This window comes from Melospiza georgiana, chromosome 1, assembly GCF_028018845.1.
Source record: "Melospiza georgiana isolate bMelGeo1 chromosome 1, bMelGeo1.pri, whole genome shotgun sequence".
In the NCBI taxonomy this organism is placed as follows: Eukaryota; Metazoa; Chordata; class Aves; order Passeriformes; family Passerellidae; genus Melospiza; species Melospiza georgiana.
Window position 1 is genome coordinate 85,645,162 of NC_080430.1, and position 19,300 is coordinate 85,664,461.

Here is a 19,300-nt window from a genome sequence, read left to right on the forward strand (position 1 = left end):
TTGGTGAGAAACTGAGAATAGTTCTGGATCGAGTATTACCCATTTGTATTGCTATTTAATGTTCTCTTTTTCCAAGTTTACATCAGCATAAAAATCCCCTTGTGGTATTGTTCCTTAACCAAACTGCTTGTGCCTTTCCCTATGGCTAGGGTTACAGTGGAGCCCAATGCTTAGCTGTTTCCAACTGTTCTGGTTTAACAGTAAGTAACATTATGACTGGATTGGCAGAAAAGTGATTCTGTTTATGCCTCTTTTGCTTTACATTTCTCATCCAAAATCAAATAGAAAAATTACATCCATTTCCCGTGGAGAACATCCATGTCTATGTTCTCTCTTACTGTGCTCATTTGACATAACAAAACATTCTTTTTCTTGAGCTGCCACATGACTGAATTTTATCCTTGCAAATGCTGAACTACATCAAGAGGGGTTCCATTGAAGTGAAAACCAGACCAGGACCAGTAAAGTCAGAAGGCAGGTCATGCCCCTAAAATCTGAAATAAGCAGAAGCCCATATCTGCAGTAGGCAGGATATGACAAGCTAGGCAAAATCTTCACAATGGTCATAGTTCCTCTCACATAAATGGACCGGGTATTTCACACCTTGGTCATTGCCAGCCCTACAAGAACAATGCACTGTGTAAACTCTGCCCTTGTAGACTAGAGGTACTGGTGCTGTACCTGTAGGCAACTGGGAGAGCAGTAACAGCTGCAGGATGGGACTTGCAGTGCAGGTCTCCAACAGTGATTCCATCTCAGGGACTGTTGCCATTCACTGGAGAATAGTGCTAACTCCTTCCTATGCAGGTAGGAAGTCCCACGTATCCCAAATTACATTAACTTTAGCTGAAGAAATAAACACTGTTCAAGTGACCCATAGGATATTCTCTCATTTACAGATAAATGGCAGGAAGAAGAGCTGAACCTGCTGATATTCTCTGTTCAAGAATATTTCAAAGAAAGTGAAACCTTTCTAAAACCTATTTCTTATCACCTCCTGACAGCCTCTTTTGTGGGGAATAGCCCCAAATGGTTTTGACAATTCTTCTAATAAGGTAGCTTTCATGCAGTGATGAACAAATAAATGTACCACAGTACACCTTTGTGTAACACTCTTGTCTTTATTTACATGCAAGATTTGACCAATATCTTCCTGAGAAACTACAAAATTCAGTTAGCCAGCTGATAAGACAAAAACTGGAGCTTGACTCAAAAATTATGCCTAACTGTTGGTGTTGTGATATTCATAGAGGGTCATTTCTCACATTTTTACTTTCTACTTAGCTCTTTATCAGACAAATTCTTGCTGAAAAGTCCCTAAGAAATGGAAGAGTGTAAAAAGCTGTTGTTCCCACTCTGTTCTTAAAGAAGTCCATGTTCTGTTTTGTATCTATTTTGCCTGGAAATGAAGAAGAGAAAATCCTTCATGTGAATCTTAAATGCTTTCTTCTCCAGCCAAGTTTCATTCTGAACAAGTGGGGACACATGATCTCAGTGGAAGGACTTCCTAGGTTGTCTGCTCCATCCACTGCCAGCCAGGCGGGATTGCCCAGTTAGGCAATCCCTGCTCTGCTTTAGCCAATTTCCTTCTGTACTCTTCCACTCTGTCCCCCATGGCTAGCTTCAGGAAAAAAGGCTATTTTCTAATTTTGCCTTTGATATGAAGGTAAGGAAGGGGCCCCTGGTTAGTTCAGGTTTGGAGGAGTCCAGATGCACACAGAGAATCACAGTTTGGTGCTCTCTCTTTTTCTCTTTTCTCTCTCTCTCTCTTTTTTTTTTTTTTTTTTTTTTTTTTTTTTTTTTTTTTTAAGCCCCTAAGTATAATTCCTGGTCTATGCTTCCCTTTATGTCACTTCTCCATAATTCTTAGCATTTCAGTTGGGCTGCTATCTCTTGGCTGCTTCCTCTTTTCCTGCTTTCCTATATTTCATTATTTGCCCTTCTTCCTCTTCGAGTACTTTTATAACAGAGTGAGGAGGATGTGGAAACTGCAGTGTCACAACTGCAGCTCTTTTGTTTCACCTCCAGGAATGCAAAGAAGCAGATCAGAATGGAGAGGCAGGAGTGGGTAGGTGAGTGAAGGAAGGGAGAAATTTATAAATAGGGAAGAGAAACGACAAAAAGTCAGAAAGTTTCCAGCTTGGTAACTTGAGATAATAGCCTTCCACATAGTTCAAGGTAATCCCAAACTGTACCATCACTGTGTCCTTGAATGCAAGGGAGAGATGCAGGCAGTACCAGTGTAGGGGCCTCTCATAATACTGCTGCAACAGAGGAAATTGAGCCATGATCTAGATAGAGCCATGATCATGTTTTTGAACTTGCCTGTAGAGATGAAAGCTGAGCAGAGATCTAGACCTGTATTGTGCACAGTTTTTAAAACTGTCCTTTCAAAACAACAGACAAACAAATAATAGAACCTCAAAAGAAAAACTATTCTTACACAGAGAATCACAGTTTGGTGCTCTCTCTTTTTTTTTTTTTTTTTGAAAAATCCTCTCTCAAGGATTTTTTCTAGCTGCTTCCTAGGGTGCCCATTAGTTGGAGGCTCTTCTTCCCTTCTCTTCTCTTCTCTTCTCTTCTCTTCTCTTCTCTTCTCTTCTCTTCTCTTCTCTTCTCTTCTCTTCTCTCTTCTCTTCTCTTCTCTTCTCTTCTCTTCTCTTCTCTTCTCTTCTCTTCTCTTCTCTTCTCTTCTCTTCTCTTCTCTTCTCTTCTCTTCTCTTCTCTTCTCTTCTCTCTTCTTGAAACCTTTCTACTGGAGTGAATTAAAAGTACATCATAGCAACTGGTGTAGGAGTTGATCCAAACTTCTAGACCATGACAGATGCTAAGGAGATAAACAACTGTGGGTAGGGAAGAAATATGTCCAGACTGTTCTTTGTGGAAGGAGTTAGAGGAACAATAGGTAAAGGTTTCCTGTTAAGCCAAGGGAACAAGGGGGAAGCTGTAATGCCTTCTCAGCTATGGCTGCAATTGGACTCAAGTTTCACAGCATTCTCAGTGCAGATTTACTTTTTCTCCACCCCCGCCAGCACCCCACAATGGGAAGCTCAGGTTGTCCTAAAAATCTGAATATTACTAAAAGTCAAAGAGATTTAAGCTCCCAGATAATTTTGATACTTCAAAATTGCTCTCCACTGCAACACAGTTGCTTCCAGTCTGTCTGGTGCTGCAGTGGACCAAGGATTTCACAGTCTCCCTCTGCTGCAGATTGGAAAGCAATAGCTGAACCATTTCTGGGATTTGAAATGCCACTATAGGTTCTTTTTATTAACTACTGCACTACTGATCAACTTACAGGTTATACCAAACAGAGTTTGTGAGGAAGTAACAAATGCCTGCTTGCACATGCAGGCTAACAGAGGAAGCTTCTGAAATGACTGGATGCCCAAGATTCAGATACAGAGCTTGAGACAGTGGTCTGATTTTTTAGTGGATCAGAATTTTCCAGGTGATCTGTTTTCTGATAATCTGGTTTCATTAGTATCTGAAGTTGGGGTGCCTCAAACCATTAGCTGCTTTTGTGAACATCTTTTGCTGGTAGACAAGCGTTAAAGGATTTGGTAGGCCTATTGAAATGAGTGGAAGAGTGTTTGAACAGTAGTTAGACCTTATTGGATTATTCTGTTCTATACCTCATCCAGAAATAAAGGTTTTGATGGGGTGATTTCTGTCACCTGAATTATATAAGTTTCTGATGTTCATAATAATCAGTTTTGGGCTCCTTATCACAATTTAGTTGAGTGATTGGAGCTATTGGAAAATATTCCATTTAAAAACTATAATTTTGAAAGACTTGTCCGTTGAAGCTCTGCCAAGCAAGGTATTGGCTTGGATGATTTGTTGTTCTACACAAGTTAAGGAAATGTTTGCATTTTGATGTAAGAAACCCAGCGTGGTGATTGTGACTGTCAGAAGATGGTGATCTTGACTGTGTTTACAGTGAATTTCAAATGTCAGATTACTGATTCAAGAGATGTAAAATAATTTCAAAACACCTTTTACACTCACCAGCCTTAGATATTGCTGAAGAATTGTTCAGAGTTTGAGGAAGCTGCACCTGAGTGGATTGCCTCTCTCTTCTGGAAGCATGGTGATACCTGCACCAGAAACTCAGCTAAACTTCAGCTCTGCAGCATAGTTACTTTCTGGTTTTGGACACACACTTCAGGACAGGAATAGAGACTCCTAAATTCAATAGTTTCAAATCACAGATGAGGTGTGATTGCAGATCAGAGTTAGGAAGTTTAGGTAGGATGCTGTAATATCTTTTATATATCAAATTTAGTCTTAACTTCTGACATATTTTTCTCCACATCTTTCTGAGAAACTCATCTTTTTAAAATATTATCTCCTTCATCTTTTACAGAAAGCTAGTGGAATCTAGGTTTTTCTCTTAACACTGCACTCAAAGACCCAAGAAAACAGTATTTCACTTAACAGTTGTTGTACACTTCACAGAAGAGGCATCCAATGTCAGGGATGACGTATCATAGAAACAGTGTGGTTAAGGATGGATTCTGTTCAGGAAAGGGAAGGTGTGCTTGTTTTTCCTGAGCTAAAATCAGGAAAACTACAAGCATGGAAAATAATATAGGAGTGAGGAAAGACAAGAAGTCTCTTAAAAATGTGTACTAAACTGAGTTTGTAGACTTTCAGAATAATCCAGATCTCTGAGTGCTTGCAAGTTTGCCAGCATCATTTGGGATTTCTTGCCATTTCAGCATAGAGGACTGATTGCCAGAGAGGTAATGCAGGTCACTGTAGCAAAGCATTGTCTGTGATATACAGTGGGAAATAATTGATATTGTCTTGACATTTTTCCCCTCAGGAGCTATCAGGTATGTCCATATTCAGAGAATTTCTTTGAGATTTCTGTAGAAAAATTTTTACCTCTTCCCCAGAAGATGTAGATTTGGATTTCTTTTTTCTGGAAGGTTGAGTACACTCTGATAAAGTAAACAGCAGTTTAGATTGCAAAACTTTCTCATAATATATTTAAAATCGAAAAAGAAGAATCTTCAATAGCATCTGGAAAAATAACTGAGCACTTAGGGTTAACAGACCTAAAACAGGCTTCGTAATTCAACATCAACTTCTTTTCACAGTCCTCAGAGAGAATATGTACTTTATCACTCATAAAGTGATGACTGTATTTTATTTGCTTTAGTCTAAAATAAGCTTTCGATATCCCTGGGGTTTTTTTCCCCTGTGTCATCTGAGGGGCACAGAAGACTCTGCACAGCAATTTTTTTTTAAAGTAGGCAAGATAATACAATTTTCATAGTGTATTCCCTCCAAAGTGCTGAAATGGCTGGGTTCCTCCCCACTTCGTCCTCTGACCTCTTTCCAAAAGAGGACATTGACAGTGCACAGCTTTGGCACGACACCCAAAGGCACCTCCCCAAACCTAAACACAGCTGCTTGGTCTAAATTTAGATCTACTGACCCTTTGACAGCTATGGGGAACTATGTACATTGGTGCAAAATGTTGCTCAAGGCATCATAGGGATACCTGAATGGTCCCTGGAAAAGTCCCTGTGTCCGTTCACTGAGAGTGAAGGCACAACACATTGTTAGCACGCATGGACTTGTTAATACAGATGGACTTGCGAGGGCCTGACCCTGAGACAGGGTAGCTCTGTGTCACTCTAGGCACAAAAATAAGCATGTGCAAGCAGCTCACTGAGGTGATACATGAAAAGGGGAAGGTTTGAAAAGAAAGGCTAACTTTGCATTCAGGGCAAGGGAAATTAAGGTTCTCTGAAGGAATATAAAAAACAGTTCATCTCCCTGCCTTTCCCTAAACCAAAGAAGCAAGGGCACTTCATTGCTCCAAAGTGGCAGTTTTGTTCAGCAGTGGCAGTAACTGTTGCCTTGATCTGGTACCTGACCAATACCCTCTGTGCATTTTCAGATTTCACAGGCTTTTCTCTTGGTCAAACAAGCTTAAAACTCCCCTTCTAACGACAGTTCACATTTTTCATATGTAAGTGATGGCCTTATCTGTTTTTAATAATTTCTACACTTTTTTAAGCCCTTTGCCTTGTTAAGGGATGCCCACAGTAACTCCCAGAAGAGCCTAGCTGTTTCTTCCATCTTTTAGAGCTTCTGGTCTGCCTGTTGAATCTCAATGTAGTCTTTCCTCTTCTCCAAATCACTAATCTTTGCAGGTGCATGCTCCTTTCATGTTCTCCCAGCTGCCACATGCAACTCCCTTTAGCTGGAGTTTTGTTGCACTAATTGAAAATGGGTCAACACCCATGAATTTCACTAAATCATGCTTTGTGGAAGGATTAGAGAAAGGAAAAGCCTTATTAATGTTAGGATATCATATATCTCAGGCTTTGCTTTTCCTGGATAACTGTTGCTGTGTGGGGAAGAGTGTAAGCCACAGTGAGTGTGCGGGCAGTCTTTTTGGAGGATGCGGCTTTGGAGGTTCCAGTCTCAGCACATAAGCATGAGCGTTCAGGGACACATCTGTATGTGCTTGAGAATACTTGAGAATGTTTTCAAGTATGGTTATTTTTTTCACCTCACTGTTGTGCATTGTTACTTAAGGTTACTTTGCTTTTTAAAAATTTCCTGCTAAGGGCCCTTTTAATACTCCCTCATCCTTTAATGCCCATATTAACAAAAATCTGGTGAAGGCAGAAGAGACAAAAAAGTTGAGAATTAAAAGTGCTGTTATTACTATCATTTGTCAGCAAATCTTTCTCTTCAGTTTGAGTGTTCGGAGCTTACTTCTCAAAGCAGAGAGGTGTCAATAAACTCTGTTACCAGCAAAGCTGCAACAGTTCCCTTAGCTTCTCCATCATGCAGCCAGTAAAAGATGCAGAGCATTTCCAATCTAGGAAGCATGTAGATACATACGTGTAAAACTTGAGAAAGAGGTTTAGTATGGCATTTCCTGACAGTGCTATTTCTCTTGCCTTTAAAGTCTAGTTTTACTTATAGTTCAGATGATGAACATCAAACAGCCAGGTAGTTAACTGTCCTTTGGAAAAACACTTGAATCCAGTACAAAATGTACCAGGAAGTGTCACAACAAAGACAAGAAATATGACCTAGACCAGCCCCTTGGTTTGGTTACAGATCATTTCCTACTGAAACACAAATTTGGAAAAGTGTATAAAAGGCACATATCTCCAAGTGTATATTTAAGGGCATTATTTGAATCTGTCTTTAACCAATGTATCTTTACTGGTCCTTTAGAAAATTCCTGTAAGTAGCTAACAGGAGGCTGCTGGGAGAATGTACAATGGAGCAAAAGCCACTTTTTTTACCTAGAGAGGACATACTTTGTTGGTTGTTTTGTTCACTTGTTTGATTCCGTACAGTTTGATTTCACTGTAGCCCCTAGAAAAACATGTTGATGTGCTTTGCAATGCAGTGAAGCACAGTTCCCTGCTCCTTTCTGCTGAGGACAGGCTGTGCATGCTGGCAGGCGCTGACGCTGGCTCACGGGGCGGGCACCTCCCCCAGGCAGCAGCAGGGAGAAGTTGCAGTCATGGGTGATGACATGGGTGGAGCTCCTCACACCAGTTGTCCCATGGGAGATAGCTTATCTGTGGATGCCTGTGTTTCTGGAATAATATCCATTTGATTGAAAGCCAGAATTAGAGTAGGGAAGAAATTGGCTGCCAAGGGCTGATTGGCACTTGGAGTCAAAGGAAGCAGCACGGACCCTGCAGCGAGGATCTCCTTATCCGTCAGCACCAGCCTCTCTACCTGCAGGTGTGTCCCAGCAGTTCCTGCTGCTACTCTTCTTTCTGTTATTTTTGTTTCCCTTCGCAAATGCTCTCTAACTTTCAGCATTTTACACAGAGACACACCACAAACACTTGATTAGCCCTGCCAATGCAGTGCTTATGTAGAAAGGAGGGAGCAGAAGAGTAATTTTTGAGAGCACTTGGGTGCACCTGCTTTTTTCTGTAGCTAAATAACCAGTTAGTTTGATTAGTCCCATCTTTGTTCTGTTGTGTCATCTGAATTAGACTGAGGAAGAGCTCAAGGCATTGCATTAGGATTCCTCTGCCCAGACCTTTTGTTGTCATTTTTCACACTCACACAGTTATTCGTGTTGCTTCAGAGCTCATAAGGGGAAGAAATTATTAATGGAAACATAATTTAAGTTAAAGAATTGGTCATCGTTGTTTGTTGTCAAGTCTGGCTGGTGAATAATGACTCCTTAAATATTCTGTGGAAAGGCAACTTTCATTTCTGAGAATGGCATCCTACACCTGCAGAGCTCTTGTGGGGTGAGAACAGAGCTGATACCACAGTAAATGACCATGATATAAAAAGGAAAGGGGGAAGGATTTCAGTGCATAAAACCAAATGCTAAAATTTTCATATGCAGTTACAAGACAGAATAGCTGTTATGTCTTGTATCAGAAATGACAGGTGGGATTGCTGACAATATTGTTTTCTGAGTACCTATGTAAACAAGAAGAGATCCTGTCTGCATTTATTGACACATGTTGGCATGCTGAGGTGATTTATTTTAGCCTGATAAGTAGGGTTTCTTCATTTTAATCTGCCTTTTTAGCAACATTTTCTATCATTTGTTAGAAAGGATGGTGTTAAAGTTTTTTTCTCACAGTTACAATGATAAGGTACTGTTCAAATGAGTCAGGTAGGGTTGCTGGTTGAATACTTATGGTGTCTTCATGAGAACGCCTGGATTTTAAAGCTAAGATTTAAGCAGCAACTAATCAACTAAATACTTCTGACTTGTCTTGGAATAAAAAGCAAGCCATGAAAACAAAAAATTACAGGCACCCAAACTATTTGCAGACACTTGAAGAGGAATCTCTCTCTGCTCTTGGCTACAAAGTACAAACAAGACATTGCATGACACCAAACCAAATTATTTGGATTATTTTCAAATAATGTCTAAAGGATAAGTTCTTAAAGGCAGGTATATGCCACAAGATACAGTTTAGTACTTATTGGGATAAAATGTCAAATCCCATTAAAAATCAAATAATTCTATTGTTTAGATGTTTCAGAAGCTTCAGTGTGATTTGTCTTTGTCTGCTACTCTTTAAAAACCTTTGATAACCAGGTCTTATGCTTTTTTACATCTTTAAAAATCCCTCTGGAGAACAATATGACTTGGGAGGTGAATGCCCCATTCCAAATAGAATTATGGCCCAGGTACTGAGACCTATGCCATTGCCAAAGTCTCACAAAACTGAAAGCATTTTACAGCTGGGAGGGACTCTCATAGCTAAAAAAGAAGGTAAATTGGCAGTGGATTGTAAACAAATTACTAATTGTTCCCCTGCATCTTTTTTCCAGCTGCCTATTTCTCTGTCCTTCGAAAGCCACCCTCTACGTCCAGTTTCCCAGGAGGTCTGTTTGTTTTCTCCTTTCTGCTTGCCATCAGCTCTTTCACTCATTGCAAAATGCCTCCCTTCCATCTCCATGTTGCTCAGCTCTTCCCAGGGAAGTATGACGCTGTCTGCTCTCACACCATCCTGCTGTCGTGACTGCCCCAGCCCAAGTCTGATGTGGAGCCAGCAATGCTGCTCTTCAGTGATAAATTATATCATCACCTCTCTCCCCTTTGACATATCAATTTATTTTTTTTCCAACACTTGCGTAAATCACCTTTAGCCGTAGAATACTGAACAGATGTTTTAACATTAATTTAAAATGCTCTTCAGAAAATCCAAAGTGAAATTTCCAGTAAACATAAGAGACCACAAGGGACCCAGCCAGTGCCCTGCTTTTGAGTAATTTTTCCACACTCTGGATAGGTAAAAAAGGAATGGGGGAAAGCTGTCAGTTCAGTGACATCAAAGAGCTCTGCACCCCTTCCATAGAAAAAAGTTTGTATTAAACAGCCCTGAATTGTGATAATGTGTACAAAGGGAATAAAATACTGAGCCTTTTAAGGTCACCTCCAACCAAATTGAAGGTAATTAATTAATGAGTAATTTCTTAATGGTGTTAGAAGAGCCAATGAGAAGTTATTACCATGAGTTATTTTAAAGCTAATTAATGAATGCATATGTGTGTACATAGCTATGGATGTGTACAGAAATTATTTCTACAAAAACTGTGTTGGGTAGCAGTTTCAGAAATGGGTACAAAGTCTTGAGTATGTTCATAATCAGTGCACATGAAAAATATGGTTTACAGGTATTTTTCACATCGTTGTTGCTCCATAAGTGATTTCTCTACTATAACAAGGGCGGGACAAGATCACTCTCACAAAAGTAGAAAACACTGATGGTTTTTATTTTCAGTTTAAGCCCCCAAGGGGAAAAAAACCAGAAAGAAAGTATACCTTGCCTTTCCTATTATTTAGATTTAATAAAAGTCCTTAGCATTTTTACTGGAGTGATTTGTCTCTCCTGTTGGGTCTCCTACATCAGTGGGACTCTTTTCACCAGTTCTTGTATTGCAGATAGATTCACAAGAAGTACTAAGTTTGAACAGGCAGAGACTTTTTTTTGTTAATTAGACCAATGAAATTTCTGTGAGGACCCAGGATGAGTTAGATGCCCTCAATGTTCACCATCTCTCACTGGCAAAGTGAACTCTGCACGTGAGCTGAGCCTCTGCCACGAGGTGCACTGGTGAAAGGATGCACATCCTGGGTACTCGGCCTGGTCTGCACAGGGACATTCATTGAGCAGTACAGCTGCAGCAGTCCAGGACGTAGCTGTGGAGAACTTCAGTGAATATTGGCTAGATCAATATTCCTGTCATTGCTTATGTCAAGTAATGAACTCCAGCGTTACCTGTATCAGCATGCCCAATGGCATGGTAATTTGTATGGCTACTTATAATATGCAGGGTATAATATATTTATACAACTGTTTCGTAAATAAATTGTGAGGACAAGCCTTAGAAGTACAAATCAAAAATATGCCAATATACATAATAAATATATATATATATATATATGTAAACCTGAACTCCCTCTTCTTCCATTGCATAAGACCAGCAGACGTAAGAGGAAAACAACACAATTTCACTTTTTATAACTGCAGAGACTAGAAACAAGGATGTTTAAGAGATTTCTGTCACAGAAGGAGGGCATATTGGCAAAAAATAATTTCTGAGAGAGCTGCACTGTAGGGGCCTGGATTGACCTTTTTGAGACAAGAGTTAGCAAGAGTTCCTCTTGACTTCAGCAGGAATTACTGCCCAGGCAAGGGGAATACCCAAGAGCACATAATGCTTCTAGAAAACATGATAAAACTTGTTGGCTGCTTTGGAAGAAAAGGGCATTTTTGTAGATGGGAATGTTCTAGACGAGTCAGGATTCCCCTGCCAGCTGTCCTTCTCCTGTTCCTCCTTCATCCTAAACTGCTTATGTTTCTTCTGTGATGATAGTTTTGTCTTTCTCCTAGGTATTTACTTATAGCAATAGTGCCATCTTCTTTTACATTTACTGCTAGCAGTACCACAAACCAGCATCCTGTTTGCCTTCTTTATTGCAGCTGCATACGGGGCGGAAGGCTTTAGGGACTTTCATGCAATAATTCCCAAATCTTTTTCCAGTAAGTATACTGAAACTCAGTTCACTACAGAGCATTTCCATCTAGTTCCTACTTTTATGATTTTTTTTGTTTGTGTCATTTCATTTCTGAGTAATGTATGTTTGTCTGCATGCACTTAAGTAGTCTGATCTTTTTGTTTTGTTCATGTGTGTTTTGTTTTAACTTAACAAAAAATCTGCTTCAAAAGTTACCTTCTCCAAATTCCTGGCAGGCAAGGAGCCTATAATTGTTTAGTAAAAATACATATTTATTATTCTTATAACTGAAAGGAAAAAAATTAGATGTAAATTGTGGAAAATCTTGTCATACACTCAAGCCAAATATTTGTATTGCTTCCATTTGCCATGGTGAAAACAGCAGTATGAGGTTGTAGCCCATTGAACTTGCAGGATCAGTTCTGTTTAACCAGTCATGCCATCTTTTTAAGTCATTGTTTGGTCATTGATTTTTTTGGTATATCACTAAATTATTCCTCTTTCTAGAACATACATTTTAAAGGAAAACTGCTATTTATGATATGCACTTATTCTGGTTTGCATATGATTTCTTTTATAATGCAATACTTGAAGAAACATTAAAATACCTAGGCTGGTAAACTTTTTAAAAGGTGTCCAGTCAAGCAGTATTCATAAATGTGAACACCTTTAGGCTTCTGTTTCCCAATAGGATTTTGAGTCAGATACTCTTGTCAGTTACATCCTTGCACTCCTTCTGGGACACCTTTGAGGTTACAGGATGTATCAGAAAAGAGTTTGTCAATCCTCTCCATTTCAAAGAAATATCAAAGTCTTTCAATCTCTTGAGGTAATTATTGTCCATAGCTTTTTGTTATTTTATTGCTACACCATCACTTTTTTTAATGAGGTTACCATAAAACTGTTTTTCCACAGAAGAAAAATACCTGGACTTTATTGGGTGAAACAGATCCCTCATATTCTTAGCTACCTGCTGAAGTAAACTCTTTGGTTTTTTTGGGTGGGGTGGGATGAAGGTGAGAGGGGTTTTACTGTATGGAAAGTAAGATTTTGGGCAATGAAATGGTCTTTTCCAGCCTAATGAAGAATATTTTTTCACCAAAATCACCAGATTAGAAAAGAGGGAAATAATAGCAAAGATTTTTTTTTAATACATAAAACATCATACAATCCTGTGGAGAGAGGAGGAATGAATACTGGCTTGAAGTTGTCTGAATCTTGACCCTTTTCCTTAATTTTCCTTAATGTTGAAGTTTGCTGTGTTCATATCACATCAAATTTACTAGCCTCTATGTTGGCACATGTGTGGCTGTAGCAAATTTACCTAAATTCTTATTCTGGCTGCAGACAGTTGTCACCTATGGGATTACAATGTAAAGGATTTATCCTATAAAATCATAATAGTTTTCCCATCCATCTTTTTTTTTATTTGACTGGTTTTTAATCATAACTTCTGGTTATAGTAATAGTCTCCAATTACTCAGCAATCCTAATCTTGCTGTCCGAGAAACACAACTATCACTCCTATGGCTTCCTTAAATTCTTCCTTCCATCCTTCCCTACCCTGATTTCTTTATCAGTGTTTGTACTCTGCTTTACCATTGGCATTGCTTACCCTGTAGAACTGCAAACCAAAATTTTGAATTCTGTACAACCCTAGGAATCTTCCTGCCAAGTGGAGAATGTTGCATTTTCTGTTCATCCATTGAGTTGAGTTACTTACTTTCACAATTGTTTTGGACAAATCCCTATGAAGTGGGTTAATTTTAAGTTTCATTCCAATTAGCCTGGTTGTCAGAATGAAAGCTATAGACACAAAAATCTCAAAGCGACCTAGAAACAGACTTGTAATATTTTTTGGGTTCCCAGCTCCCTGGATGCCTCGTATTTGTTGTAGTGGTATTCACTGTTCATTGCTCCACATGTTACAAACTCATCACATTGCCCACAAAATTATAGTTGAGGTCACAGCATTTGTTATTTAGTGATATTGTACCTGCTGTTTAGAAATTAACTCCTTTCATGTGATTGTTTCTTTGCCACATTATTTGTTCTGTAACCAAACTGAGTGGCATCCTGTATTGTTTCTTTCAGCTGGTAATATTAAAATAGAGACTCAGAGTGATGAAGAGAATGGGCGTGCCTGTGAAATGAATGGGGAAGAATGTGCGGAGGATTTACGAATGCTTGATGCCGCAGGAGAGAAAATGAATGGCTCACACAATGGCCCAGGCAGCAAGGCTTTGTCAGGAGTTGGAGGCATTCGACTTCCTAACGGAAAGCTAAAATGTGATATCTGTGGGATAATTTGCATCGGTCCCAATGTGCTCATGGTTCACAAACGAAGCCACACTGGTAAGGCCTGCCATAGTTTTTCCTATAGTTGACAAGAACTGGCCTAGTTCTTGTAGTTAGTAACTAAGACTTATACTCTGTATCATGCACGTGTTGCCTCTTCTAAGGTAACGCAGCATGGGTGAGCCTTTGGAACTCAGTTATTTTGGTACATCTTTCCGGCCTGCACAGAAATTGAGATTTCTTCATGGAAGTTCATTTATTGGGCTAGAAATTGTGCTGTTTGTTTGATTTGAAACAACAAAAAAAAAAGAAAAATTGAAAAATCAAACTTAAAAGAAAAGAAGTCTTGTTTAATTTTTAAGAAATTTCTAAGAACGCTGAAGAAAAGCCCATTTGTAGCTAACTCTGAAATTAACCCAGTTGTTATATTGCCAACAAAACAGAAAAGCTCATTATGGATCAGTGATTATGAAAGTGATTGGAAAAATATTTATTAAGAGAACTGTATTGACAGACTTGGTCAAAAAATACTTACATTTCATGTCCGGTGTTTCATTAAGTGAAAACAAGTATTGTCATGGGTCAAATGTGCGCTAAAGTGTTTCCACCAGGACACTAAAAGAGACATGTAAAGATTTTGTGTCCACAGGGATGGCTTTTAATTATACAATGCTGTGAATATTCTTTTCTCAATTTTCTAATTCTGATAAGTCTCAAAGAGGGACAAAAATGAAGAGGCTGAAACAAATAAAAAAGTAAAGAGTGAGTCTCACCTTGCCTGATATAAGATATCTAAAAATTAGGCTTCCAATCTAAACTTTAATGTCATTTGTAGCTAAAAGAGAAGAACCAAACTGTAATGTTATTTCACAGAAGTTGCTTTGAAAATAAATTTGGGTTTTGGCATTTTTACATGAATATTCCAATGAGAGCAAATTTTAAAATATTTTTAAGGTAAGAATTGACCTGTCTTGTAGTTACATTTGAAATAGTTGTGCCAATAAACACATAGATTCTTTCTTCCTCCATATCCTCACAATCTTGCTTAAGTAACTTTCCCAGAATTACTAAGCAGTGAGATTAACAAAGTGCTTTCAGAGTTAAAATGGAGAGGATTTGTGAAAAGGCCCACAGTGTGTTCCATTGCCCTCAGTGTTACTGCTGTCACAGGAACTGTGAGCCATGGAATCGTGCGATCTGTTAGTGTAACATGGGGTAGCCACGTTCAGAAGCAATACTGCTACATTGCCTGCTTCTAAGTACTCTTCAATTCTATGTGATAAATCCCTCTGTCAGGGAAGAACAGACAATTATTGGAAAAGTCACAACTAGTACTCAGAAGAGAGGCTGTAGCCTACTTCCAAGATATAAAAAGTACTGATTGATCCTTTCCTTTCCTTTCCTTTCCTTTCCTTTCCTTTCCTTTCCTTTCCTTTCCTTTCCTTTCCTTTCCTTTCCTTTCCTTTCCTTTCCTTTCCTTTCCTTTCCTTTCCTTTCCTTTCCTTTCCTTTCCTTTCCTTTCCTTTCCTTTCCTTTCCTTTCCTTTCCTTTCCTTTCCTTTCCTTTCCTTTCCTTTCCTTTCCTTTCCTTTCCTTTCCTTTCCTTTCCTTTCCTTTCCTTTCCTTTCCTTTCCTTTCCTTTCCTTTCCTTTCCTTTCCTTTCCTTTCCTTTCCTTTCCTTTCCTTTCCTTTCATTCCTTTAAAAATTGATAAAATGAACATGTAAAATGACTTGTACGTGAGCCCTTCAAACAGGGCTAAAGAGGTTGCTGTAATGGTTGAAACAATATGCTGCAACTTGAAATGCACTTAGAGGTAGAAGTTTTTGTGCTTGCTTAAGCAGACTGCTCTTTTGTTGAAAAACCCCCACTGTTGCTGGATCAGAGGAGCTGTTTCAGGTCCCTAAGGGTCCATGGCAGTGTTTGCACCAGGGCTAAATGGCCTGTGTGAGAGCACACCTGACTTTAGGGAGGTGGTGGGCACAGCTGCCTTTGCTTCTCATGAGCTCCTTGGTACCCAGCTCACTGTCTCTGAGCATGAGCTGGGCTGCCTGGTCCCTATGACAGTATCCCCTGGGGCCACTTCACTGAGTGCCAGGTCATTTCCCCAGACCTTCAGCTCCCCGAACCTCTTGCCTGTCAGAGGGACCCGTTTGCCTGCCAGGGGTGCTTGCGGTGCTACCACACAAAGATTGTCACCTGAAGATTTCTTCACCCTTTGCAGAGCTCTTCCCTTACCAACTAGACCCTCTTTTTAATAAGGGAATATAGTTCAAGCCTACAGTGGAAGCAGCCCACGAGAGGCACTTTGTTCAGCACAACCCTCTTTTACACTCGATAAAACTAAAGGGTATGAAATTTTGTCCCTAGGTCCTTCCATGCAAAACTTTTGCTTTCCCTCATGCCTCATCCTCAGCTCCTCTCCTGAGCAGCCTCTTTGAATGAGCTCAGGTGGTTTTTTAGGGGCTGGCAAAGGAGTGGAAGTTCAGAGCTGGTAGTTTAAATTAAAGGGACGTCATGGGGAAACAGTGGTGACTGCTTTTCCTTTCAGCTGCGCTGTGAAAATTAAAGTCGAAATGGGATATACTATTACAGACATTTAACTGACTATGCCGAAGCCCATTTCAATACATGCCTGGTGAAGGAATAAGCCTCACAAATGAATTACTTTGCTGCTAATTCATGTAAAACCTGCATATGCAGTGAGGTTTTCTTAAATAAATATTTGATAAGTGAACAAAACTCTAGCACACTAAAGTGCCAAAATAACATGACTGCCTGACCTGATAAAACATGTAATTGTTTTTAATGAATACACCTGCCAAGTGCAGATATGCAGAGCAGCACCTGATATTTCTGCCCTCTTCTGTCTGCAGGCAGCTGTACAGCACTGACTGCTCCCTAGCACCTTACCTGTTGCTTAGATCTGCAGAGCAAATCCCAACTCAAAGATGCCCAACTCTTCTCACTCCCCTTTCAGCACATTCATTTTCTCCAGCTTGCCACTGCCTTGTTTGGTGTTTAAGAAAAAGGAGATCTTGAAAGGAGAAAGAAATTCCTGCTCCCTGATACTGAAACCTCAGGGTACATTCAGGCTTCTCTTGCTCACCGTGCATATATCTGCACATTCATGCATATCTGTTTATACGTGTGCATAAGTGTATATATTGCCTCTTATGTGTACACTAAGTTAAGTCACCAGTTAGTTCACTCACATCTTGTTACTTGGTTCTGAATGTCTCAAATTTTTTTAGAAAGAGAGGTCTGCTTGTTAGAGGTCTCTGAGTGTTAGGTGATCTTGTCATTGTTTAAGAAATTAGAAATATTTTCATTAAGATTATAAGTATTCTTCACTGAATATTTGGTTCAGGGCCCAAGCTCCTACTAAGGCTTGCAAATCACTGCAACGGTGATAATGGTTGATTGATTTCAGGGTCCCACTGCAGTTTTTGTTCCTGGGCCTATATTTGGTCATGGCTACATGCCAAGGACAGGTATGTACTGTTCAGACCTGAAGAAAATAATACTGTTTAGACTGTTTAGAAAAAGAGTCATTATGTATTTTTTATTTCCATCCTGTTCCATCCTCATTTCTGGAGGTATCACCACACCCAGTAACCTTCCATCAGTAGCTGTCAGCATCCTGGCAGGTCTGGGAGTTTTGCTGAGCTCAATAAAGGAGGCATTTCCTCACCCCAGTAGTTGCATCATGGACAGCTAAGGGCCAGCATAGCTTCAGGGTCTTTTGGTGACAATGTTGTTCTCCTTCTACAGGAACATAAGTTCAGGCTTCCTTACATCTGATCCCACTCTAAGTTCTGTAGAAGTATTTGGTGTGCAGCAGTCTCGTTTCAAATGCTCCATCCATCTTCTCCACTTAGTGCAAGACTTCACCCTGTGACTGGGAGGGCTGAGGCTAGAGATACATTGCATTCTTACTTGCTCTACATTTCATTCCTGGAGTACTTTTATCATTCTTGTTTTGTCTTCTTACAGTCCTCTGAGTAAAAATAACAGAAATGAATGCTAGAAAAGCTACTTAGCAAGAATTAACTACTTCTTCTGAATGTGCCCCCCTTGCTGAGCTGACTTCTTCCGTTTACTGTTTCAGTCCATTTCTGAAAAATACTTCCTGCACTGAGTAACTGCCCCAAAGTTTAAGAAGTAGAGAGACACCTGTTTTCTTTTCTCCCTAACCATACCATGCATGGTTTATGAAGTACATTACAAAGTCCTTTAAGGCTTATGCTGGCATTTTTGTGTGCCACCCCAGCTGAACCAGATGTGGGTATAGTTTAGATGAACAGAGCTACTTGACAAAGAAAGTGAGCTCATTTGGCTTGACAGGCATTATGCTGCTGTGCTTGAAACTGACCAATGAAAATGTCTTGCCATAGAGGGGATCCATTTGGCTATTTGCTGTATGCTGAAGCTGCCAGCCCGGATGGCAGAGTTTTCATGTTTTTGGGTTGGGACAGTGCTGCTGTCTAATTGATCTTCAGCTGTTTTGATGCGTTACCCAGAAGTCAAAAATTATCATGCTGCACATATATGCACATGTATATGCACATAAAAAGTCATCCTAGGTGTGCAAAATGGTACATGATGTTTGAGTGAGAGAGAAGGAAGAAATTGTTTTTGTTTTTCTTTCTTTTAGTATTTTAACTTGAGCACTGAAATCTTAAATACAATATTATTGTTACACCAAAAAAAAATTATAACTAAGAACTGGTCATCTTTGGGCTGTTTCTAATGTTGACACGCTATACTTACTACAACAGATTGAACTGATGCCTAAGAGAAACAAAATTCAGCAAATGTCTTTTAAAGGCTGGTTTGACTTAGTTGAGGACTGTACAGAAACAGGCATGTAGAAGCAGTTCTGGCTGATAGAATGCTCTAATGTATAATTTTTCTGTTACTCCTATCTGGTACAACTGGAAACGTATTTTATTTCCCATTGATCTCAGAAAAAGCCTCATCCATCTTAAATGTTTTAAAAAATATACAAGAAAAAACCAAAAAACCCCAAACTAATAAAATACATTGATTTTAAACAACACTAAAAAGCAAACAACAGCCATATTAATTTTTGCAAAGGCTTTGATTCACTTCCTTGATAACAAACACCAGTTTAGACAAATCAAGGCTGCATCTCTTCAAGTTTTTCCCCATCTGTCCAAAGTGTAAGCCATCAGAGCCTGTTTGTGCAGCTCCTCTGCTCATACCTTACCTATAGAAGGGTTGGGACTTAGACATGAAAGTACAGGGCTTCCTTTGCACTGTCTTAACTTCTGTGATTTTACTCTCTAGCTTTCTCTCTTTTCTCTGTCTCTTTCCTGATTTGGCTGCTTAGGGACAGACAGGTAATGGAGAAGAAATTGAAAGGGAAAATACAGGGAAAATGTAAATGAAAAGAAGTTATTATAACTGTTATAATGAAGTGCCTTTCATTTAAATATAAGAATGTAACGCTGAAATGAACTTGTGATCCTGAAATGCATTTT

General features: G+C 39.4%; 1 protein-coding gene across 14 annotated transcripts in view; it reads left to right on the forward strand.

Moving 5' to 3' along the window:
• Positions 1-19,300, forward strand: part of IKZF1 (IKAROS family zinc finger 1) — a 52,910-nt gene that overhangs the window by 21,540 nt on the left and 12,070 nt on the right. For 4 of the 14 annotated variants that reach the window (XM_058027641.1, XM_058027651.1, XM_058027661.1 and 1 more), the window contains exon 3: positions 13,592-13,852. The exons of 9 other annotated variants lie outside the window; for them this stretch is intronic. In XM_058027641.1, the coding sequence (XP_057883624.1) occupies positions 13,592-13,852 (261 nt within the window). Of the gene's footprint in view, positions 1-11,462; positions 11,523-13,591; positions 13,853-19,300 lie in introns of all 14 variants that reach the window. One more of the 14 variants, XM_058027632.1, reaches the window with a different exon arrangement.